At 39.9% G+C, this 25,633-nt stretch overlaps 4 protein-coding genes across 6 annotated transcripts in view; 1 reads left to right on the forward strand and 3 right to left on the reverse strand.

Annotated features, from left to right (window-relative positions):
• Positions 1–11,134, reverse strand: LOC112143508 (protein shisa-7). The gene is made up of 6 exons (XM_024267547.2): positions 10,211–11,134; positions 6,369–8,495; positions 5,144–5,298; positions 4,776–4,841; positions 4,301–4,486; positions 1–4,131 (listed from the first exon to the last, which is right to left on the reverse strand). Exons 2-6 carry the CDS (start codon positions 7,127–7,129, stop codon positions 3,197–3,199), a joined length of 2,103 nt encoding a protein of 700 aa, XP_024123315.1. The 5' UTR covers positions 7,130–8,495; positions 10,211–11,134; the 3' UTR covers positions 1–3,196.
• Positions 11,135–11,613: 479 nt separating this feature from the next.
• On the reverse strand, positions 11,614–15,281 carry ube2s (ubiquitin-conjugating enzyme E2S). The gene is made up of 4 exons (XM_024267548.2): positions 15,213–15,281; positions 14,160–14,307; positions 13,046–13,236; positions 11,614–12,964 (listed from the first exon to the last, which is right to left on the reverse strand). Exons 1-4 carry the CDS (start codon positions 15,213–15,215, stop codon positions 12,608–12,610), a joined length of 699 nt encoding a protein of 232 aa, XP_024123316.1. The 5' UTR covers positions 15,216–15,281; the 3' UTR covers positions 11,614–12,607.
• Positions 15,282–17,338: 2,057 nt separating this feature from the next.
• josd2 (Josephin domain containing 2) lies at positions 17,339–21,325 on the forward strand. The gene is made up of 5 exons (XM_024268249.2): positions 17,339–17,635; positions 17,744–17,872; positions 19,648–19,773; positions 20,281–20,475; positions 20,939–21,325. Exons 2-5 carry the CDS (start codon positions 17,751–17,753, stop codon positions 21,048–21,050), a joined length of 555 nt encoding a protein of 184 aa, XP_024124017.1. The 5' UTR covers positions 17,339–17,635; positions 17,744–17,750; the 3' UTR covers positions 21,051–21,325.
• Positions 21,326–23,876: 2,551 nt separating this feature from the next.
• Positions 23,877–25,633, reverse strand: part of ttyh1 (tweety family member 1) — a 28,012-nt gene continuing 26,255 nt past the window's right edge. For all 3 annotated transcript variants that reach the window (XM_024267284.2, XM_036216052.1, XM_024267285.2), the window contains one exon: positions 23,877–24,909. In XM_024267284.2, the coding sequence (XP_024123052.1) occupies positions 24,832–24,909 (78 nt within the window). In that variant the 3' untranslated portion in view covers positions 23,877–24,831. The remainder of the gene's footprint in view (positions 24,910–25,633) is intronic.

Genomic DNA, 25,633 nt, shown 5'->3' on the forward strand with positions numbered 1-25,633 from the left:
ACATGTTTTCCACCAACTTTATTATACAAATTTTTTGTAAATCACTGTCGTATCCAAGGGGATCGATGCATTAAACTATGACAAAAACATATTCAAATTTGCAGGCATGGGAGCAAAAAAAGAAAAATGAACCATTTTCATTTGAGTTTGTCCATTGAAGGTGGCCTTAAAAACATCATCCTTCTAAATGAATTCATAATGGCTAAAACACACACCATATTCATTCATTTCTCTCTGAAAACAAGCTTTTTCAGTGTGCGTGCAGCTGTTCTAGTTCGGTGTTAAGAAAATAAAAGCACCCCCTATTACTGTCTAAGAGGCAATGACAATAAAAAGACAACAAAATGTTTATGAATTTGGCACTGTACAATTCCTTAAATACTAACACAGAACTTCTGTTTTTTTATTAAATATTCAAATTAATTTTAAAGAGATCACGTAAAATATTCTGATTTTACTACCTATACAAAACACGGTACTTGCACAAAATTAGATTAACCATTTTTTATAAAACTATGAAGATGAGCTTCAATGGATATATGGCTTGTGAGATTTTACAGACTTTGCTACAAACTTTTTGTGGCTCTGTTAAAAAATAAATCATAAATAAAAAGCAAAAAAATGAAACTGTATGTTGTTTGTGCCATTTCCCTAAAAAATGAAACTGCAATTAGAGCTAATGAGATTCTATTACACTTCTCCCGTATGAAAGAAAAAAAAAAAACATTCATTCGAACATACATACTAGTGATTACAGCGCATGCAACCTGTGAGAAGTTTGTGGGTAAGGCTGCTGCAGAAAACATATCAATGAATCCCCACCAAAAGCTCACCTATTCCTTGAACATTTAGAAGGCTGCTAATGTTTTTTTTATTCATTTTATTTTTTTTTAAACGTGTGTATTCTGTACCAAAGTGGAAACCTCAGTTGAAGGAGTCATAAGGCTGATGTCTAGGCACAGTACATACAGCTGAAAACACTGGCCGTGTAGATACCACTGACCTGAAGACCCGGGCATGCTGTCAATGCCTCTCAATGGAATGGAGCTGGCATGCATCAAGATTTGGAATGTCGTTCAAAATTTGGTGACCAGATGCATGAACCACTAACTAGTCATGAGAACGCTAGTCATCTAAAAACAATAAACACTTAAAATTCCACCAAGTAAAAGAACATCACACCATAAGATAAATTGTTAATAATAACCATAACAGTTATAATAATTACTAATAATAACACTCCATCATATTCATAACTACATGTAGAACTGTGTATAGGAAGATTGTCCAAATGTAATTCTGCATGTCGGCCTTTTTTGTTCCCGTCTCTCTTTCACGTGACTGAACAAAATCAAACAGTGCCTTCGTCAAATGGGAAAAAGAAAACGATTTTGGCTGATTTAAAAATAAAATCATCTCTCGATGCAGTTCCCTCCGTTGATCAGTCACTCTTTACTGTGCAGAAGATAAACCTTGAAGATTCGACGCCGAGAGCAGGTTGCAAATATCAGGGGACTAGTTTGTGCAAAGTTTTTTTTTTTTTTTGAACTGTGCTTAAATTGCTTGTGTTTCTGTTTTTTTTAACACGTTAATACTTAATACGCCATGACAATATCAACACAAAATCAATAGAAAGAGATACTATTTTATATGGATCACATATATCACATATACTGAAGTATATAGGATAGGATAGCCCTTAGTATTGATAAGCGTTGTTATTGGTGTTTTTTTTTACCTGTTTTTTCTTTGTTTGTTCTTTTTTTTTTCTTTTTTTTCTCATACCGACTGAAGTGCGTTATGATACAGCAAAGTCTTTGTCTTGAAGAGGGGAAGGGCTTTCCTTCCATCTGAGTCTCTTGCGGCGCACAAAGCCGTGCCGGAGAAGGCTTTGGGCTCTTCCTCCGAACGGTTTGAACGGCCAATCCTTTGACTGTACAAAACATCACTAACTCGGGTTAGTTGTCACCCGCTGATAATAGTTAAGAGGTGATTGTCAGACCAGCTTCCTCTGTGGTTTTTTTTCTTTGTTTCCCCCATAGATGGCTATGGCTTTGAAGGGCAGTTGTGTAAGTGCAATCTCCGCATCATGCTCTACTCATTTGTGCTCTGTAAAAAAAAATCTATGCTCTATATCTACAACTGAAATTACAGCAAGTTGCTGCTTTATAGAACTGAAAAGTACTGTTTATAATCTCTTAAATCTCTCTTAAACGTCTTAATGGCTCTACAATATTTGGTAGCCCACTTTTTTATAACTGGTAGGTCCTGTTTTGTAAACAGTAATCTCACCCATCACGCGGTCCAACGTCATCGTACACTCTGTTAGTGTAACAGTGGTCAACCATCTGAGATCCTCTGGGGATTATAATCTAAGGTCACATGGAAAACTAGGCAGCCCAGGCAGCAGATAGTTCATGTGGGTACGTCCGCACTTGAAATTAGGCTTTCCAGCAGTGTCCCACCCACCACCTTGTCTGCTCCAGTACATCGGAAGCAACAGGAACAGTTAAGTCTTCTTGTGTCCAGATGAGGTTAATTTCAGAAGAAAATCCAGCAAAAACAAAAAAAAAGAAAGAAAATCGTCCACCAGGCACATGGGTCTTTGAGACTCATCTGATCTGTTCCCAGCCAGTAGATCCAGTCTTTAAAAAAGATACCTTGTCAGCCAGGACTTAGCAGAATGACTGTTCAAGGAGTCCTGATTGCTCTGTCAAACTCTGGGATGGAAATTCTCACACGCTCCTCTGCTTCATCCAGTCTTTCTAATATATTCCCCTTTTCTATCTAATATGGCTCCTGAGTACTTTTTTTGGAAACAAAAACATATAAAAACTAAATCGTGAGCAAATCCTCTGTTGGTTTTGTTTCAGTTGTCCTGTTAGTCTCTCTAGAAGTAATGGCACTGCTGCATATGGCAATATGGCAAATTTTGTTACAAAATATGGCTGACGTAGGCTATCACAAACATGACACAGATGTTCCATACTAAGATTTCGTTAAACGGTCATTTTCAAGCTAATTTAATTACAAGAGTACACTAATTTGATTAGCCTGAACACGTTAAGCTGTTACGATACTTCTTAAGTCTAGTTTTATGCTTTGATAGCTGTTATCTATTAGTTAAATGCAAAAGGACTATCTAGCTATTCCCACGTATCTGCTAAGCGGTAGAGTCTACGACTAGGCACGAACCTCACACGGTCACCTCATTTTTACTCCCCGTCCTGATTCCCTGACTGCCTCCTCCTGCGCTTCCTGCAGACCCCGCACCGCCCCCTCCCGGGATGAAATGTAGCTGCTCGATGGTGTTCTGCCGCTTTGCTGCAAAAGCCATCCTCCTGGCGCTGTGGCCTCCCAGTGTTCCTGTTCCCATGACTACCCCTGCCCCGGGCATTTCCCCCGACCAGGCGACGCCTCCGCTCATGTGGCCCGTCATGGGCGTGCTCCGCTCTTGCTCTCGCCCCGATGTGGGGTGAGAGTTCATCTTGATCATGTGGTGCCGGTCGAGGGATGGCGTGGCGCAGACGTTCTGCTGGGACTGGGCCTTCTGCTGGCGAGGCAACGTGGGGACTATCCCTCCTGTGTGAGCGGCGTATGGGTCTACAACTCCCATCCCGCCAACTCCCATCCTCTCTTCCAAATGGTCTGGCGACATGAGGAGCCTCTCCTGCCTCTCCTGCCTCTCCTGTCTGTCCTGGGGCTTCCTGGTGAGGGTTTGCGTGTTGGAGTTCTTGTTGGAGGCAGCCATGGCTTTGTAGTACTGATGCTGCTGGTTCTTGGACAGCCGGGACAGAGTCCCAGTGTTGCCTGAGACGTCGCCCATGTTGAGCAGCTGGTCAGTGGACTTGACTTTCCTGGGAGGCTTGGAGAGAGTTTCGTAGTTGGGATTGTATTGGGGCTCCGGGGGATCCAGAGGATACGGATTAGGAGTAGGGGAGGCTGGCATGCCAGAAGGTGGTGGTGGGATCCAGGGTCGGGCGGCATGCCTGGGGAGGGTTCCTCTGCCACTGAGGGTGTAGTCTCCACCCCAGTGGAGATGGTGCTGAGAGGACTGGAGGGCCGGCTGGGCGGTGTGAGGCCGGCGCTTGGTGGTGCAGTAGCCAGATGAGTACTCATCGAGACCTTTCTCTGGAAGCCAAACAACAATTCTTTGAATTGTTTATCGTCACAGTAAAAACCATTCACAGGAGTATTATTTTATGAATTTTGTGGCCTAGCGTCAAGAGTGTTCCCATGCTCATAAAACGACAGAAAGGGGACCGAGAAGGTGTCTCATTTCGGTAGCAGCCGCACTCACCGAGGCGTTTGAGCGAGGAGTATCTGTTGAGCTCAGGCTTGGTGGCGCTCTCGTAGGAAGGTGGCAGCTGGGCCAGGTTGTGCAGGGAGTGGTGGAAAGCAGGTTGGGATTTGGTGTTGTTGTGCTTACTGGAAAGCAGGGTGCCTCCAGCTGCCAGCTGAGCATTGTTCATTCGAGGCGTGCGTTCTGCAGAGACCACAGTGAGAAAACAACCGTGTGTTAAATGAGATTTGCTCCTCTGGATGTTCGGCATCTCATGCAGTGGGGAGTGTGAATCCGCTATCATTCATAGAGATATATATTTCAAACTGGCTTTCAACACCAACACAAGCAACCGGAGCTATGATAATCATTTTCATTGTTCGCATGAATAAGTCTTCTCATGGGCTCAAAATGTAAGTGAATGGAGCAAATGAAGAATCGCAGTGATTACGTGTAATTTACATGGAAGCCCTGATTTCACCAGCTGCCTTACCGATGGTTGCCGTGTGTTTGGGGCTGTTGCCTGATGAGTGGATGAAATTGTGCTGCAGATTTCCCACTGCAAGTAAAAAAGAAAATAAGTTAATCAGCTCAAAAGACCGGAGTCAAGCAGTTCAAAGTTAAAAAAGACAGAATATTTTCCCCAAGTTCATTTGAATTTTATTTCCCATTTGGAAAAGTTATTACTAAAATGTAAACGGTTCATTTTCTTAGGGGAGAGAAGCAGTTCAAAAATGGATGTATATGTAGATTTGACGAGCGCAGCGTGCTGGCACACAATGTGACAAAAAAAAAAAAAAAAAAAAGCTCTGATTGAGTCTCTAATTATTCTTTTTGACTGACACTGCTTAAGCTGCTCACGTCTGTTGTCTTTGCTGGGCACTCCTGGAGCGTAGAGGTTTTTCGGCGCTCTTCCCATCGTCCCCTGGCCGTCCCCAACTGTCAGAGCCACGCTGTTGTTTCTCTCATCCTGCTGGACCGGACTCGGCTGGTGCCGCAGCATATCAACAAAGGCTCTAAATCACATAATCATGCGAATAAAGAAAGATGGAATGAAGCCAGTTATAAAATCTGAATATAATATTTTTGATTGACAACTATATGTCTAATACGACAAAGAATATCTATATTAGTGGAATCTTTCCAGATTTACTGATTTTTTTTTAAACATTTTTCTTTCACATGAAAATGTATATCTATCAGGGCTGGGTTGATAAAATCGATTTAACAATCTAATCTTAATAGATAAATATTGATTCATAAAAGTAGAGATGGATTTAACTCATAAAGCTAAAGTCCGCTGCTAGCCTGATGCTAACGTTTAATGGGTTTTCCCTTAGGACGGCTAATGCTAACCCTCGCTCCACTGACTAAATGAACATCTTTATAAACTCACAGGCAGGAATTTTACAAATTCTTTTAGAAAATATATTTTTAAAGTGACCATTTGTGGTCTTAAAACAGTTTTTTTTTTCTCATACTTTCTTCTTCTTCTGGAATGAGGTGTAATGTGATAGCGTGATCGCCACCTAGTGACCAAACTGAAACGCCCTCCAGGAGAGGCAGAACAATTGTTGATGTTTGACAATCCATGTATAACACTGTATAGTAAAATATCATTATAATTTCACTAATATATTTTACACTATGTGAACTGTATCAGATTAATATGAATATCTTCAAAACATATATAGATTATTAATGTATTTTTAAGCGAATGTGTCAAAATGTGTAAACCATGGAATATCCAAATTAAAATGAATGGAATTGAGTGGATCAAAAGAATAATAAATAAATAAATAAATAAATAACATTGGAATCAACTTGATCCAGACTCCGGTGAATCAGATCGATTCTGGAAATCATTGGTGATACCCACAGCCCTAATATCTATAAGAGGAACTATCATCTGCCATTTTTTTTAGACAAATAATAAAGTTAAAAGTCTGTATTTTAGTTTAAAAAATTGTTCCATATATAAGAAAAAAAAGCAAAATACCACCAAACATCAACTAAATTCTTAATTCCTGAAAATATTGCTAACAACCAGATAACCCTTCAGTACGAGATGATTCATGTGTCTGACCTCGTCATGTTCAGATCCCTCTGATTGGCCTCGTGTTGCACTTTGTTGAACACCACCTTGATCCCCACGGCAACCGCCACCATGAACACAACCACGCCCCCGATGACGAAACCCGTGTTGTGGCTCTGCTGCTTCAGCGGGTCGAAGTCTGGGTCGGAGCCCCCGTCGTCTGGGAGCGTCATGACCTCCGTCTGCGGCTTGGCCCAGTCTGGGGAGTCGTAATTCTTGCAGTTATCCTGCTCCAGTTTCCTGCTGGACTCTGGGCAGCAGAAGCGGTAGTGGCACGTTCCACAGCAGTAGATGAAGGAGTCCTTGGAGCAGTTGAAGGCCGAATCGAAGTGTCCCATCACGTCGTAGTAGCCTCGACATACATCCGTCCAGCCGTCCATCATTTGAAAAGGCGCCACCTGGGCTGCGCCTAAAGGTGGTGCGAGGGCCTCTGATGACGTTACATTCTTGGGGAACATTACCTGGGGCAAAGGCCTGGGGGGCGTTTCCAGGACTCCCCCTGAGGTTTCTGGGAGCTCTACAGGGCGTTTGGGCCTGCTTTGGAGAGCAGCTGGCAGGAGGTTGGCCTGAATGGCGAGGAGCAGAAGGGACGGGCTGGAGTCATTCTTGGGCTCCTCGGTGACCGGTCTTCTGGAGCGGTCCGTCTGCTGAGGAAGCGGGGACAGGGAGGTCTCCACAGCAGCGCTAAGTAGGGCAGCGAGGAGGGAGAGCAGCGAAACAGCAAGGACTCGGAGATTGGTGGTGGGCGTCATTTTCACATGACTAAGACATCTATTTTCTGTGGTTGAGTCAAGGCAGTTACAATGCTGTATCCGCTTTTGCAGTTTAACCCACTAAAATGCCATGAAGTGTGCATGCAAAAAAACGCACGGCCCACTGGTTAATGATGATGTATCAGTGGTTTCATTCAGTAACACGGTCTGGAAATGTCTGGAGTCTGTCGTCTGTCTTTGTCTGTGCTCACAAAACTATAGTAATTGGTCAGAGGGACTAAAAAAGAACAAGAACAAATCTTTCTCTTTTTATGAGTCAACTCCTACAAATATTAATAAACAACTTATGTGATGCATTTAGTTAATCCTACAGAACAAAAGCTTTTAAAAGCTTCTTGGAGGCAAAAATAATTAAGTCTGTTTAGTAAAATATGGCATTCCTGTACATTCCTGTAATTGTGGCACTTATAAAAAAGTGGTCAATGGCCACCTTTCTTGTCTTTCTTAATGCGACTGTTTCAGTCAGCCTCTGAAAACAGTCACGATGGGCACTTATCTAAATCAAGAACAATCATTCTATCCCCTATGGATAATTTTGATAAACAATCACTCAGATGATGGCACCACTGATCGCTTCTATCCATTAATGTAACCTAAATTTGCGGGACGACATCTCCGGGCACAAATCCACTGATGCATCATCTGAATCTGTTCCACGACGGGCTGGTATCAGTACTTCCCCGGCACAGGCCGTTACTGTGACTGCTCGGCGGGTGACGATGAAGATCCGCTTATGTGCTGAATAAGTGTGACTGCAGAAAATCGGGAGTGAGCGTGCATCTGAAAAAGAGCCTAAAAAGACACGCCGCCGAAAGCCACGGTTCTCCGTCGGCTTTTAGACACAAGCGAGGCCCATGTCGCTCTGCTGTATCCCTAATTAGATCTGAGTTGAGTGGCACTTTGCTTCAACGTGTGACATGTCTCTTGAAGTATGATTATTCCTAAATTGTCTCTGGGGTTCAAAAGAATATCACTTTTGTAAAGAAATATGTAAATGTGTGGAGTTATTGTGCTGGAGGTGTTGGCAATAATAGACAGAGGCAGATCTGTCTCCCACAGAAATTATAATTATATGTAATTATCAAAACGTCCCTATCTGTAGCAGAGAATGTAGGCACAGATGGGGGGAACAGAATGCTGGAATCACAGAGGGCTCTGCTTGTTTCAGTTACATGCTCCTCTAACCTTCTGAGGAGAGTTCAGCAGAAGAAGAAGGGGAAACACAAAGCATTTGGTCCACAAAGTGCTCCGTCTGAGGCTTTCTTTCTTCCTGTGTTGTCTTTGGGAATTTGGGCTTGATTTCCAGAACTTGTCGACAAGCAAATTTGATTTTTTTGTGTGTATGCTGCAACAAAAATGACAAATAGATTAGATGAAAGTGTAGATTTTCTTGCGTATGTCAAAGCAGGAAAGTTTTAATTGCAAAATGTGCAGATACATTTTTTTCCCCTTTTTCTGAGCTTGTTTGGCTGCAGGAGAAACACTCTTCTGAAAAAGCTGGCGATGGAGATGCAGAGGGATCGGCGCAGGATGGGGATTTTAAATGTGCAAAGAGATTGTGGCAAGCGGGAAGAGCCAGAGGTATAGATGCAGAGACGACCGTGAGTGGGAGGGCAGCGTGTGGGTGGCACAGAATCAAGTACATTTCTCCCAGCACTTATCACTACAACGAGCCACATCACACAAACGGCAACACCAAACAGATCTGCAGTCCATGCAGCACCCGAGAAGACAGGGGTGTTGATTCAGACTGCACATCAGCCGCCGACAGAACAACATTTGAATCTGTAAAAAAAAAAACTAATAAGTGAAGCTTAAGGGGAATTACAATCACCAGCTTTATACACCTTTTTTGTTGCCCCTTCTCTCTTATTCTCCCTTTTCTCCATCGTTCTGCCTTTCTCTCTCAGATTCCATGCGTGGGTTGAGGCAGCTAACTCTCTCAGAATAGCACTGCAGCTCTGTCTGTGTGTGAGTGAAAGAGAAGGGAAGAAGAAGAAAAATCTCATCTACACCCATTGGCAGATTTCACTCATATCTGCACATCTTAATGCTCATGGAGAAGATGCTTTGTAGAGTCATCTGTGAATGCTGCAAACCTGCAAAGTTGAGGTGGAGCTGAATAAATCCAGGCTAAAAAATGCATAACATAATAGTGTTTTCTAGATCTTTTTTGCTGTGATGAGGTTTGTTCAGGGTTCAGGCAATGCAGAGGGAAAGAAAGCGTGAAGGAGAGCAGCACGTTCAGCCAGAATGCAGTGGAGGAGAACTCGATTTGAGCCGATTGCTGCGTCCGCGAGTGACAGAACCAAAGCAGAGCATGCGGGCGAGCACGCAGCTGTCTTTCCCACTGCTGTCAAGCCCCGCGCACGCCCGGGTGAGCTGCGGTTTCAACAGGTGTTTGTTGGAAACGAGACAAAATGGCCACTTTCCCCCCTTCATCTCTTTCCTCCACGTTTGAATGGGTGCAGAACGCATGGATGTGAAACGGGTGGAATTAGTGGGAAAAAGGCGCGGAGGGAGTGAATGGATGGATGGATGATGAATGAATGAATGCGCAGTGGCTTTGCGTCCTGATGATTTGCGCATCTTCTCCTCACAGACACCCTCGTCCTTCATTAGGTTAATAAGTTGCAAGTTGCATTGGACAAGCATGCGGGTTATGGACAAGGTTTGCATATCAGTAGGCTGAAAGTGCGTGGGTGTATCCGTACCGGTGTGTGTGTGTGTGGATGTGCGCGCGCGTGTGTGTTCTCAGTGTACATCCTATAAAAATGTCTATAAATGTTTAAATCTCTCATATTTTTAGCGTCAAGAGCAGAATTGTTGTCGTTTTTAAATAAAAAATGCAGATTTTTTCATAACAGCGCCTGTGCGCAGACGCTTCTGTGGCGCAGCTTTCATCCAAATGTTTTCTGATGAAACCAGCTGTGGTGCCTCAGCAAATAAACTCACTCACACACATCTACAAGCACATAAAGTATCAATCAAATTGAAAGTCAATCATTAATCTCGAGTTAGGAGGAATTTGATAAAAAGGTGCATCATGTCGTGTCTTACCTGCGCGTTGCTGTGGGGTTTGATGCTGGAGAGCCTGCGCACTGTAGTGTGTATGTCAGCGCTTCTCAGATGGCAGCTGTTGTAGCAGGAGATGATGTGGAGGGATGGAGCGTCTGTTTGCGCTCTCGATCACCTGTTTTGGTGGGGTTCGGTTGTTTTTCTGAAGCGCTGCGGGTCTCAGCCACTCACGCTGTGTCTCCATCAGGACATCGATAATCCATCATCGCGGCACTTCGAGAGGGGGAAAAAAACGCATGCAGGAGAAGAGAGAGGAGGGAGTGAACACCGAGATGTTCTCAGATCCTCTGGTCTGCGCTCTGCATGGGAAATAACCGCTTTGAGTGACGATGAGGGGCAATCCCGCAAAGTCTTCTTATATTCTCCCGACAGGTGAACTTTGAAAGAAGCTGGTTCTCAATCATTCCTGTGAGCGAGAGATTTCACCGCTGAACTTCAGCTGGCCTCTCGGAGGTCCGCTGCTGACGGAGCGCTGTGATTGGTCCGTCACACTGGTGCTGATGAGGCTCGATTCCAGGCTGCTCCGCGCGGATGGTCATGGCCCATTCAACTGGTGGCATTCAACTTCCCTCCAGTACCCCCCAAACACTGTGCGTAAAAGCTGTGCGTAAAAACGCGTTCCAGAACATTTACAGGATTCCGAGAGAACACTCAGTTATGGATTTACTAATCAGTAAATAAACAAACAAAGATGCCCATAAACAACAGAATAAAATCAATGGAAGACCGACAGGATCCAAAGAGTGCATGTGCGTTAAATTTTCTTTTAGTGCGCGCACCAGAGGGGAAAAAAAGAAAAAAAGAGAGACATGGTTGCCACAGCAACTGTCATTATGTTGGTGGCAATTATGAAACCGATGAAAACGGGGAAAGGGAGAGGACTGGCGCAAAAAGCTTCCAGGCACAGAAACATAAAAATGTAAGAAAAAGGAGATCACAAAGATAACGTTCCTTTATAGTTTTAAGGTTTTTTAAGAGTATTTGAACACTAATAACTGAGATCAACATGAATTATAGAAGAGGAAAAGGTTAAAAAGTGAAGATTTTAGATGGATTTATGAATTAGGTGGCAAAGGAGGTATAAGCAACATGGAAGGTGTGCAGGTTTACATGGAGCCCCAGGTGTCCAAGCAGGGCTTGATAATTACCTGCATGCTATTTCTGTGCGGGTGGGTGGGCTGCATCATGTCTGCGGCAGAGGCCAGCGGAGCCCTTCATTAGGTGGCCCAACCGCGCTCTGCTGGGCTCATTTTCGCTCGCCACTTTGATGCATTTGCCTCCTCGAAATACACCTTTTTTTGCCATAAAGCAACATCAAGTGCTCTTTTACATCACAATCATCATAACGAGAGAGAAAATGATATGAGCATCTGAAGTTTCCCATGTGGTTTCTCAACGTTTTTATTAACTTAAATATTTAAAAATGGAAACAAGTCAGCCAAAAGTTTGACAAAAATTCCAGAGGCAACTTTCCATTTTAAATTAAGACAACGTTTTAAGCTCATTTATTGGAAAAAAAAAGTAGAGCCCATGTGTGGGATAATAAAGTCTCCTTGGTTCCCACATGGCTATTTGGAGCCCTAATTTGAGGGAATTGGTGGGGCTTTTGGAGACGTTGCTGTATCTCTGTTCATACAGCCACTGCTCCATTCACACAGAGGCAGAACAGCTGAATACAGACGAGTTTACATGTTCTGAAAATGCTGGACCGTGACATAACAAAAAAGGGACTCCACTTCTAACTTCAGCTTTACTAAATTTAGGTCACAACATAAAAAATACATTTACAAAAAGGTTTACGTTTGCAAAATAGTGGCAATAATTCTCCCCAAATGGTGAACCATTATTTTTAATAATCACTTTTAAGTATAAATTTCCATGATTTCCTTGGATCTTGACTTGAAAACCTGATATGAATTGAATGAGCACAGTAGTTTGGACCCAAGAAGATCTTAGGCCGTCCAGTACACAGTACCGTCACAGCCACACATGCAGAGAAACGTCTTAAAAAGAGCTCCTATCAACCAAAACAACAGTACTTTTGTCTTGTTGAAGGCTTTTTTTTGTTTGTTTTTTTATAGACTGAAAGTCATTCAATCAAAGTTGGCCAAATTTAAAATACAATTAATGAAATAGGTTTTTCGAAAAACAAAAAAAAAAGTTATTTTTCAAGAGGAACAACTTCAAAAGAACTAAATCTGTAATGACAGGATGATTAAACAGATGACAAAACAAAAGGTAGGAGGGATATTCTTGATTCAAATCGGAAAAAAAATTTAAAAAGTGAACAAAATGGTTTTGTCAGCACACTTCAATATTTATATTTACACTTCCTTTAATCCATTCACTCACTCAGACACACAAAGTTTCACTGAGGTATTAAAGTCGTCTCAATGCACGCTTCTTATCTGCTTTCTTTTTCACTACATTATTGATGCTGCTGCTACTGTTGCTATTGCTGCTGCTGCTGGTGGTGGTGCTGGCTCCGTTAACGCCGTTACCCAGACCTGCTGGTACATTGGGGCCCGCTCTCTTTGTAGGTTCGCCGGCGTGCTTTTTCGGCTGAGGGCCGTCGTTCGGGTCCTGAGGAGCCCCGGAGGTGCCGCCCATAGCGTGGATTTCTGTGAGGAGGCGGGCCCGGGACTCGTACTCTGCATAGTCCTCTAACAACAAGCGCCCGGCCTCCTCGTTCAGAGCCGATTCCGGGTTCGGATGGATGAGAAGACACTTGATGGTCTGCCGTCACAAAGACAAAAAACGTTGAAAGACAAACCTTCATACGTCACTCTCAAAACATAGCGGATGATGGTTTCTTACGAGTAAAATGTGTCGGAGGCCGAGCTCTGCCTTCCAGTCCCTCTTCAGCACATTCACACAGATCTCTCCTTTGTGGCCCACGTTGGGATGAAAAATCTTGGTCAAGAAATACCCCTTGGGTGGAACAGCAGGGAAGTCCTTCCCGAGGACCAGACGCATTCGGAAAATGCCACCAGCAAATGGAGTTCCCTCTGTCAGAGTATAAAGAATTCATAGCATGAACAGTATGTCATGACGGAGGACATTTTTTTCAGGCTGAATTAGATCTCTAACTGTTAGATATCTAAATTCTGAGGCTGGATTATGTTTAAAACACGTCAGCATATTAAAAAACACTTCCTCTCTCATAAAATACAACCAAATCACAAAGAAAATGTCATTTTCCTCTATGTCTTCAGTAAACACTTTAAATAGCTAAACTCTTAAAAATGGCGGTCAGCTCTTGTAAATGATCAGAGCTGAAATGCAGTTTTCAGTAAAAAAAAAAATCCCAATTGGTTCAAAAAACTTTTGGATTTTATGGCCTTTATTTGTGGTCAGTAGTAATGTGTAACCTCGGCCTCAAGGTGGCAATCATTCACTAAGTTATTTGCCATTTAAAAAAACAAACAAAAAAAACAACTGATTTTGAATTATAATTTTGTTCTATATGGCTTTGCATATTTTTTTATTTTTTTTAATAAAGGATAAGTATGAATCATTTAACAACAGATTAAAAACATCAGAAGTTCTTCAGAAAGCGAAGAGTTTTAGCTCTCTGCTTTAAAGACTGCAATATATATTTGCTATGTTTCATTTTTAAAATCTAAACTTTGACATTTTGCTTTATTGGCAGTTTTTAAGAATTTCAAATTCAATACTGAAAAGGCTCTCCTAAAAATAGATGCATTAATATCAAATTAAACCATTTGTTCCCTCAAAAACAAGCAATATCTATTCTAAGTCCAAGACAGTGATTGAAAATGAGTGAAAATGTAGAATTTAAAGTGTCAGGTATAAAACACAAACAATTTACTAACATAAAATATAGTTTCACTTTTTTATTTGAGGAAATACTGCCTAAAAATGGTGAATCTAGTTTACGTTCTATGTGGTGTCTCACTGGAATACGTACCTGGTCCTTCTATGGACGTGTGAAGTTCCGTTATGTCTTCCTCGCTGGGATAAATCTTTATACCTTCAGGTGGATCTGCCGCTAAAGCTGAAACCTCTTTGTAGACCAAGCGCAGAACATGAGGGGGCAAATTCTCAACATTTGAGTTCTAAGGGAAAGCAGAACAATATGGCACAGAATTAGTCATTAAAATGTGCAAAAGACATCAAGTAGATTATAAAATGAGATCAAGCAGCTTTACTTGTGACAATATAATGTAAATATTTCTATAAAAAATAGACAATCTGATGTGTGGCAAAACCTAAAATCAAACAATGAAAGAATGCTCATCAATTTAATGGAATCTGATTCATCATTATAATCTATATTTTACAAGAAGAGGGTTTCGACAAGATATACATTCAAGTCTTTGTTGAAAATTATTAATTGCTAGTCAAAAACGAGTAAACTTAAAGGCAAGATGAAGCTTTTATCTAAAACAGATATAAAGCCGTACTTAGTACGTTTAATTAACCGAAAATATTACAATAAATAAAAGCTATCGTTTATTTGTACTGATTTTCTACGATTGGGTGATTATGTGCTACTTTCATGCTATGGTTACAGTTTGACACACATCTGGAGGAAATTCATGAAAAAAAAACCCCATTGTGATTAGCTCCAAGTTTTGTCACAAAGCTAAGTAACAAAATGAACATTGTTGGTAATTTAAAGGCACTTTACTCCATGAAAAGATTATATCATTTTTAATAAATATAAAAAGAATAACTATATTTAAATATGATACAAAAATAGAGATAACTTTACGTTAACGGTTAGCATAAGAGGCTTAGCCTCGAACTCAGCGCAGTTCAGAGGCTATAAAACGCGATAATTGCACTCAAAGTACTTCACACGATTTTTAAATACATGCTCTGGTACTGTAAATACCAAAAATACATTTTAAAAAGGAAAAGAAAACAGACAACAGATTATATTTGACGATTTATCACCGGAGCAAGCTAGCAAAAACTCCCCTTAGCTGTTAGCAATAAGCTCGGTCATCTGTCTTACCATCTTCGAAAAGGAGATCTTTTTGGTGAATGGTGCTTTACTGGAATGAGATACAACGACGCGTTTCTGTTTCTATTTGGAAAAAAAGTATTTTATGTAGAAACTTGTCCCCCAAAAACACTGATTACTGTTCTTTTCGCCTTAACGTTGACACAGGAACAAAAATACGATCCTCGATTTAACCTGCTGCTGTTAGCCAATAGGCGTCTAAGCAATTTGACGCGTAGGAAGTTTTTATCCAATCACGATCCAGATTTTCCATTGCGTCGCATTCTTAAGGTACACAAGCCAATCAGAGTCCAAAGAGAATGGATGCTGGTCAGGCATAGGCCCGTTTGAAAAACTCAAGCTAGCGATCGATTCTGACAGGAAATAAAAACACACTAGAGAAAATAATAGACAATCAAACACACAGAGTTGATTAAATAGGTGCTGGCAGAATTGTTTGAGAACAATATTTGCTCTGAAATAAAAAAAATATTTGCAAAATTAACTCAACAATTAGCTGGGAAAATTACAAAAAATTATTGAATTAAATACAATTAAAATAATAATTTGATAAATGCATTCTCTAAACTAAAAAGGTGTCACCTTTGATTTTTTTATGTGTTTAGTTGCTTAGGTAAGTAAGTTATATTTCTCCAGTCTAGCACCTTTCTATCCCTCTAACTATATTAAATAATTGTCTATCTAACAAGTATTAAGGACTTGGCTGTGTCTTCTACAGAATTCAGATATATAGGCAGTTGTATTGACCCAAAGAATAGATACTGGATGCTTCAATACCATTAGTAATTGTAGTAGCATATTTAAATTCTAAATAAGTTGTGAAATTTATATACATTTCAGTTTTAAAGAAAGTTTTAAGGTTGTGATTAACTTTGGGTTCTTTGTATTGACCATTTTTGTCAGTCATTTTGAGTAAAAGCATCTTCTAAATACCCAAGAACATAAAAAACATGACCTGACTATCAGAGAGTAAAAAACATTTTAGCTTTTTTTCTTTTCTATTTTATTATCATTCTTTTTTAATATAGTTTGATCAACTTTGAGATTTATTGAAAAGATTTCATTCAGGCATTTTTATATCTCAAAGTTTCCTGTGTATTAAATAAGGAACAAAAATACAAAACTATTATTATCAGGCAGATGACAGATGAGGGACATAAACTTAAAAAAATGAACAGCATGATACACTAACATTCAACTGTTATGACAAGGAAGAATTTGAGTTCTAAATTCAACATATAAAATTATACCTTGAAAGATTTGTAAAAGCTTCAGATTATCAACATCAGACACAACACATGGTTGAATAATAAATGTTGGACGTTCCTGGCAACTTCAAATAATTTATTTTATTATTGATTAGTGCTTCATGAGCTTCTACACTTCTAAAGGTCCAGGTTTGGCTTGATGCTTGTCCATAGCATACAAGTACATCAGCGCATTTTCAGATGATATTCATCTGCTTTTTTATGGCTTTTAACTTATTTCAGTCCCCTTGATGACATTTCCCTGCCCAGAGCAGATATGCTAACACTGAATACAATGTTACATACAGATATAGGAGACATGGCACATCCCAGGAAGATCTAATATAACCATTGATATCAATGCATCATCAGTGTCTTCTCTGTTTAGAAATTAAACTTTGTCACCATAATCTGCTTGAAATATTTTAGGGTTTGAAATTTATACTGTATAAACTCCTTGTTACTGGCATTAAGTTATTACAGCTTATATAACATAAAAAAATCTCAGAAGTTTGTTATTGACTCCACTTTATGTAATTTTTCGCATTTTAAACAAACATAGTGGGCAATTTGTCACAAAATGAGCACTTTTGGAAGCCAGAATAGTTTGCATTTTGACTGTAATATAATAAAATATGTTTTATTCAAATTTTAACGTTTTATTAACTCATATATTATTTTGTTTATCTGGAGTATTTTAGCAAAACGTGTGTCTTCACCTCGTTTTATACCATTGCATCTAACAAAACTGCCGCTAGATGGCGATACACGCTAACATTATCGTTTTTTTGGATCATCTTAAAAATATTATAGATCATCGCGTGGGCTTTTTAGCCCCAAAACATTCATGGAGTTTATTTAAGACTATGTTTATTTGGCAAATAAGATAAATTGTGTGTTTCGGCGTTGTCCCTTTGGACTCTTTAAGCTCGGGGGGCGTGGCATTTGTAGAACAACAACACGACAAAGACTCTGCTTCCGGTTTCTGGATGTAGCTGAGGGACTCCAGCATCATTAAAACACAAATTCGCTTTATCAGCAGGTTATCTCGCTCCGTTTCATTGTTATGGCGTGACAATAGTTCGCGTTGTAGCTACTTTCTAAACCGCTTTCAGCTGCCAGTTGGTGAACATCCACCATAGTGTCACAGTTAGCTTCTTTTGAAAGGTAAGCTGATGCTAACGTCTCATGTTGTTTATCTGTGATGCTAGCTAGCTAGCATGAGTGAGTAAAGTGCAGGCTGGTCTTGTTGACGTTCATGTGTGTGTTTGAAAGCGGTAGTATGAGCGAGGCCGAGGTGTTTCACGAGAAGCAGCGGCTGGAGCTGTGCGCCATCCACGCGCTCAACAACGTGCTCCAGGAGCGAGTGTTTACCAAGGAGACGGCTGACGACATCTGTAAACGGTAACAACGCGCTGACATCCTCTACCTATTCTCTGGATTGGAAAAAAAAAAACGATCTCACTGTGTCAAAAAGTACTTAAAATACATCCACTGTACTATAGCAAAGTAAAAGTTCATTAAACACCTCTAATGTTTGGTACTTAAAGTTTTCTTGTTTATGTTTTTAATGGCTTTAATCGCTATCATTACAAAACAGACAAAAACATTCTTATGGCATCAATTTCTCCAGATCATCGCCGGTGAATATCGACACTCGCTGGTCACTTTATTAGACACACTTTCCTAGTCCTTGGTGACAGATTCAACAAGATTCTGGAACATTCCTCAGAGTTTGGTCCATATTGACATGATATATGCAGATTTATTGGCTGAACATCCATGATGCCGATCTCCCGTTCCACCACATCCTGCTGGAAGTAGCCATCAGAATGTGCTACACTGTGACCATAAAGGGATGAACATGGTCAGCAACAATACTCAGGTAGGCTGTGGTGTTGTAAACATGCTCATTTGGTACAGGAAAATATCCCCCACACCATTATACTGCCACCACCAACCTGAACTGGCAGGATGGATCCATGCTTACCAAATCCCGACCCTACCATCTGAATACTCCGCCCAGACATTTTTCTAATCTTCTATTGTCCAATTTTGGTGAACCTGTGTGATTTGTAGCTTTAGTTTTCGGTTCAAGAGTGACACCCAGTGTAGACATCTGCTGCTGTAGACCATCTGCCTCAATGTTGGACATATTGTGCATTCTTAGATACTGTTGCCTTCATCAGCTGGAACCAGTCTGGCCATTCTCCTCTGACATCAACAAGGCATTTCTGTCTATAGAACTGCAGCTCACTGGAGATCTTCTCTTTTTTGGACCATTCTCTGTAAACCTTAGAGATGGTTATGGGTGAAAATCCCAGTAGATCAGCCGTTTCTGAACCACACCAACAACCATGCCACGTTCAAAGTCACTTAAATCCCCTTTCTTTCTCATTCTTATGCTCTGTTTAAACTGCTGCAGATCGCCTTGACCACATCTAACAGTCTAATGCAGTGAGCTGCTGACATGTGATTGGCTGATTAGAAATTTACGTTAACGAGCAGTTGGACAGGTGTGTCTAATAAAGTGACCAGTGAGTGTCCATATGTTTGTCTCTTTATCTGCAAACATTTCCGTTGACATTTAAATGCATATTGTTTGTTTCAACTCCTGCCATGCATGACAGAAACAAAAGATGACATCTTGACATTTTAGCCTCGAGTTAGAAGATAACAGAAAAAATCAAAAGCTTTTTTTAATATAGATGAGTCCTTTCTTTGCCAAAAAGGGAACATTTGACCATAAAACTCATGCTTGATCATTGTTTTGTAGCATTTATAACTGTGCTGCCTTAAAAAAAATATCTTCTTTGTCGATTAAGAGTTTTATATGTTTCATTTGATCAAAGAGAAACAAGAACAGATGTAAAGTAAAAGGTGTTGGTGGAAAGATGGAGCTAATATTCAGAGATATTAATATTTTTCTGCAGCATAATATTGATTGTATTTCACACAAAAGGATAACCACATCTGTTTTGCAGAGATGAAGCCACAGAGTGCAGATCTGGAGAGGCTAATGGTTTACATCAGGACCATTAACATAATTGAGCTTGAGCTAAATTGAGTCACGGTCTTGGTGGCTTTTGACAATCAAATTAACCCTGGGTGAGGGGCAGTAGTTACCAGAGGAGGATAAAAAAAGGGGGCATCCCTTTCTAAAAATGTTTTCTTTGCAGGCTGGCTCCACAGTGTGTGGTAAACCCCCATCGATCAGTGTTAGGAACAGGAAACTATGATGTTAATGTCATTATGGCGGCGCTACAGAGCAGGGAGCTGGCTGCAGTGTGGTGGGACAAACGCAGGTGAGTTCACGCTCAGGTCCCCGTGGATGCACAAACATGTAGTTTTTGGTTAAATACGCGCTTCTGTCATATTTTGGTGTGTTGGAAAAGCATTCCCAGTTGTCTTTTAGTTAGGATTATTCTGTTTTTAGCCCCAAAAAATGTTTTCTAGAGCAAAATTTCTGCAGAGTGTCAGTACTTCATTAGAAATTTGCCTCTGAGTTGTGGGTGGGGCCATTAGCATGGAGAAACCCCGCCCCTTTTCCCTTCCCAGCGTGTTTTCTACGTCACAAATAATTTAATTTTCAGACGGCATTTTTTCATCTGCTCTTGATTCACAATGATTTAAATAAATACTGTAAAATGCTATATAAAGTTGAATTTTCTTAATAATAAAATGACACAAAACATATTAAAAACACCAAAAACGTAACTTTATTAGAGTAGTTTTTTAATCATTTGAAATATTTAGATTTTAAAAATGTGTTGCTTTCTTTAACGCCATTTTCTTCATTGTTTCACCCACAGGGCAGTTCAGAGCCTCTGCCCGTCGAAGGTGCAGGGCTTCATTCTCAACGTCCCATCTCGAGTATCTTTGGGAATCGTATCCCTCCCTCTCCGAAGGCGGCACTGGCTTGCGGTTCGGCAGGTTAATGGACAGTACTACAACCTGGACTCCAAGCTGAAAAGTCCGTTCTGCATCGGAGGAGAAGCAGAGCTACGGTGAGAACCCTAAAGCTCTGAGATGATTCAGGATTTGGCTTCGGGAATGTCGCGCTGAAGTACAGCGTGTCCTCTGAGGGAGATACGCTCCATAGGTGGAATCCACAAAGTAGGATTATAGATGTCACTACATACTTTATCTACTTTTCTCAGACCGATATGAACATTTACGCACTTTTCTCTCTTTTTAATCTCTCAAAGTTCTAAACATCATTAAAAAAATAAGTTAAAAATAAGAGAATGAAAACAAAATTGGAGACTTGTGTAACTCTAGCAAGCTGCACACATCTGTACAGAGATGCAGCACGGAGGAGATTGATTGACAAGGCCAATAGCCAATCAGGATGCAGCACATTAACCCTGAAAACACTGTAGCTCAAACCCCGGTTCTTACCTGTCGCTTGCTTCACTAACATTCATGATATTGTAACCTTCTCTCTTCCTCCCTCCTCTGTCTTTGCAGTGCATTTCTCAGCGAGCAGCTTTCTCAGGAGGTGGCAGAGATGCTCCTGGTTGTCCGGCGGGAGGTGGAGGACGACGGTTCTTGGCTAAACTCCAACTCCCCCAAGGAGTGATGCGTTTTGCCTCCCAAGATCCAATTAAAAGGACCTTTTTTATTTTATTTGAACACCTTTTTGAAGGCGTCTTCAGGGAATGCACTAAAAACCACGAAACATCTACAGACACTTTTTTTTTTTAAATTCCAAAGAGAAGCAGAAGTTGACTTCTGAAATGATGAACTTTTGGATTGGAACAGCTTTTCTGGTGTGACACACATCGGTGTGTCGTCCATCTCTCTCCTGGTAGCTGACAGAATTGAATTTAATAACACTCAGGTTGTGATAAATGACTAAATCGTTTACAGTTCTTTACAGACTTTGTATGAACAAAAAAAAACCCTCCCTCTTATTTTATAGTATCTTTCATTCGTAGAGACATTCATGAAATAAGCTGAAGAGATTTTGCTTCTAAAGAAGTCGTTCTCTCAGACCTGCAGTGAGGGGAGGAGGATGAACTAGATTTTGCCATTTCTTGCCTGGTTCCTTTTAAACCATCTATGCACTACGGATGAGATTCATTTGTGATGTTGCTCACACATAACCTTTGCTGTGTGCGGATCCTTGGTTGAAGCATTTTATTTTAGCCTGAGCCTGCAGCATCCCAAAAGCAATTCGTTGTCATGGTTACTTCTCCCAGAGGCCCGACCTGCATCGTTGCAGCTTCACAGTGAGATCCGAGCTAGAATTTTAAAAGATGGTGTCATTAACGGAGACGTTTTTGTTTTAAACAAATCCAATTGGATCAAATTAAAGGCCTCTGGAGATTTAATGCTGTTCTGTCCCAATGCATTTTTACTTTGAAATGTTAAATACTGTTTTATTTTAAGGATTCATAATCTAAATTTTCCCTCTCACTTGTACCTTTAACGTGGCTGCACATGCTCAGTATTTCCTTCTCTTCCAAGTAACGGTCTGGATCATGATGTGCTGTGAATTGAGAACAGTTAGTGTTAGTAAAGCCAAATATTCCCTCATATAACCCTAAATATTCAACCTGTAATGTTGTTTAGACCTTAAAGCCTCGTTTCCACTGAGCAGTAATACTGGCGAGCGTTTCCACTCAGTTAAGCCTTTTCATGGCGCATGCGTGGTGTAGACTGCTAGTGTGTCATGTCATTGTAGATCAACAACTAGAAATGCAACAACTAGAAAAGTTGCATTTCCTGCAATAATGCTGGTGCTGAATGTACAAACATGAATGTGCTGAACGTTTTGATGTCTAACTTGCATAATATGGAGAAAGTCCACAACAAATTCGAATAATTTCTTGAATTATTACAAACCATAAAATTTATTAATATCAAAAGTACAAGCATGAATGTCCTGAATGTACTAAACGTCTTGATACAACGATTGCATAAGTCCAGAATTGTACAAAGTTTCTGAAAGAATTTGAAAAACGTCTCATTCATTTCAATGGGGGCTTAAAAATCAAATAAATTGCATGAAATGTAATTTCTACAGCGGTTCCAGCCCAACTATCCTGTTCCATTTTTCTATGGACCTACAACAGATGGGGGCTCTCAAGAGGTACGGGTCGGTTCGGTTTAATGGGTTCATTTCAAAATGGAAACATTCAAAATACCGAACCGTGAAGGAATGAAGGATCACAATTATTCATTTAAGTGAATAAAAACAGTTGTAAAACATAAAATGTTAAATTAATCAGCACAGTTTGTAATTGTGTGAATGCTTTGTAAGCATTAGTGCTTACAATAGTGATTCTCCTGATCCTTTCTCAATCACACTTTGAGTGATTTCAGTAATCAAAAACATTCAGGACATTAGTTCTTGTATTTTTGGTTTTCATAAACTTTATAGTTTTTGAAATATTGAGTAAAACATGCCTCATAGGAAATGAATGAGAAACCCTCAAATGTAGTATTTTTAAGTAGATTAGCAACAAGCCTTTAATTATATTTATGGGATATGTTTTTATCTTTTATAGTAATTAAAAAAATTGGCATTGAGCTGTTATATCAGCATTATGCTAGCTCATTTGGCATCTACTGAGGTTTTTTCTGCTAACTTTGAGTTTAGCCAATATTTTGCAGCATGCTAATGTTTTTGCTAATTTGTTATGAACTAAGGCTTTTTTTAGGATAATTTAGAGTTTATTGTATTTTAACAAAAGGCTAACATTTTTGACTAATTTAGTTTACTGAGGAATTTGAGGCTATTTTGGTCCTTTAGCTAGCATTTAAGCAACAAGCTAGCTTCTTTTTTTTGGCTAATTTGGCATCTACTAAAGTTTTTTAGCTAATTTGGAGTTTAGCTCATATTTAAGCAACACGCTAAATACTTCTTCAATTTTTAATAAATTTTACTGTAACTTTTCAGAAATTTAGGTCAACCTCAGCACTCTTGCATAGTTCATTAATGAAATTTCCAGTCACAATTCAGGGAATACTTTAAAGCAAAAAGCATTCTCATTGGTATTATCACAGATAATGCAACTTTTCTAGTTCTCTAATTGGTGTAAACAAGAATTGTTCAGACATTTTATGTAATTAATGGCAATTACTAGCTGCATGGAAACCAAAATTAGTTTCAAGCAAAAACAAAACCGTGCAGGAATGTACTGTCCTCTGTCCACGCCGCAAAAGCCGCGGTTCTGTGACTGTTTCCCGCCTTTTTGTATGTATTTGTCTTGCCTGTTGAACTATGCATATTTAAGAAACTCTTTAGAACACCACCTCCTATACACACTAGTGACTAACTTACCCATGAACCTCAAGCTGAGAGGCTCAACATGCTTATTTATATAATAAACCTGGACCTCTTGTTTGATTTACTCGCTGTGTTTTACTGATTTGTGCTTCAAAAAATAATGGAGACATGTTTTGGATTATTGAAGTTATTTTTATTTATATTAGACTCTTGAGTGTAAAAGGATGCCATTGAAAAGGAGCATTGATAACCGTACAAACTCAATTCAGGGGTTAACAAGATCAGTTGGCAAGGAGGGATGGGGGCGGGGCTTAATGAAATCTCAAACTGCACCATATATACACAAAACATTATGGAAAGATGTCAGAAACCCAATGCTGTACATAGTTCTTATTGCTTGTTACGGTAGAGCTACTGCAGCACCAGTAGCAAGGATCATATTGCTATGTACCTGCTGTTGTTGCATGGGATTTGTAGATCTCAAGACTGGCAGTTGTTGCTCTTTTTTTTTTATCACAAAGTCTTGGCAGCCCTCCGCAATATTGTCTTTTTTACATTTTTTTTTTGAAGGTTTATGGATGCTGAGATATAGACAGTGAGATATACAGAGTATCATCAGGTAATACAAGGAAAATACAGCATTGCCACCTATAAAAAGTAATAATAATAATTAAAAAAAATATTTACCAAGTGAAATAACTGCATTACCATTCACAAAAAAAGTTGTGCTGCTACGTGCCATTTATTCTTTTTTTTTTGTACACAATATTCATATAAAAACGTGAAAATAAATTTGTGGTACAGATACATCAAAGAATATAAAACTACAATATATTAGCATCAATGCCGTTCTGACTTGCCTCACCACTGTTCACAGTTTACACAGAAGTTTGGACAAACGAGGGGAAATGATTATGAATTTGGTTCCGATTGGTTTTTGAAGTATTGCGGCGGCTCTTCCAGAACAGCTCGCTTTGAAGTGCTTTTTAATAGAAGTGCTGATCGGATGCACTTAGAAATCACATCTAGCATTTGCTTTTATTTAGATTAGTTTCTTTTTTTATTAAAGTGTCCATTCATATGAAAACTAAACATTTGTTTTCTATACATTTCTAACAAAATAAAATCAACGTGAATACAGGTTCCTCGAATGGGAGGGATGCGATTGACTTCCCCCGTAACCAGTCAGCATGCTGGGAGAGTACTGCGCTTCCCCAAAGGGATTCGTCAGAGGACAGGCCGGAAGGTCGGAGGTCAGATGGAGAGAGGACAAGAAAGGACATTTGTTATTCACAGATGTAAAGATAAATGTTTGATGCCATTTGTTCTTTAGTCTAGGGGTGGGCAAACCTTTTGACTCATGGGCCACAAGGGGTTCTGAAATCAGCCTGAAGGGCCAGACAAGGTGTCAGCAGATGCAGAGTGTCATAAAAAAATAAAGTATTTTGAGGTTTTTATTTCAAAACTTTGGATTTTGAACTCTTTTCAGAGCCACGTGCATCAATGGGTTCAAGTCCCTCAGGGAAAAAAAACACATAAATAGAAACGCTGCATTCATGTGATGCTGGAATAATCAGAAAAATGACTGTTGGACTCAGAAAACACACATGAACATCACTAAAGAAACAAATCTTCAAATCTCATGAAGGCAGAGTAACTTTCTGCATCTAAACAAAAAAAAACATTAATTAAAATTATCAATATAATTTATTCCACTTTAGCACCCAGATTGAATAGTTTAACAGGCTCTGTTTGGCTCCCGGGTCATAGTTTGCCCACCCCTAATCCAGTCAGTATTACACATCCAGGTGTCCAAAAGTGCCAGATTCAGATAAAAAGAGTCACACATTTCAATAATTGTGAGCTACATTTCTTTTTTTTGGAAATAAAAAACACATACATCTCAAATGCATTTATTTTTTACTATA

This window comes from Oryzias melastigma, linkage group LG16, assembly GCF_002922805.2.
Source record: "Oryzias melastigma strain HK-1 linkage group LG16, ASM292280v2, whole genome shotgun sequence".
Taxonomy (NCBI): Eukaryota; Metazoa; Chordata; class Actinopteri; order Beloniformes; family Adrianichthyidae; genus Oryzias; species Oryzias melastigma.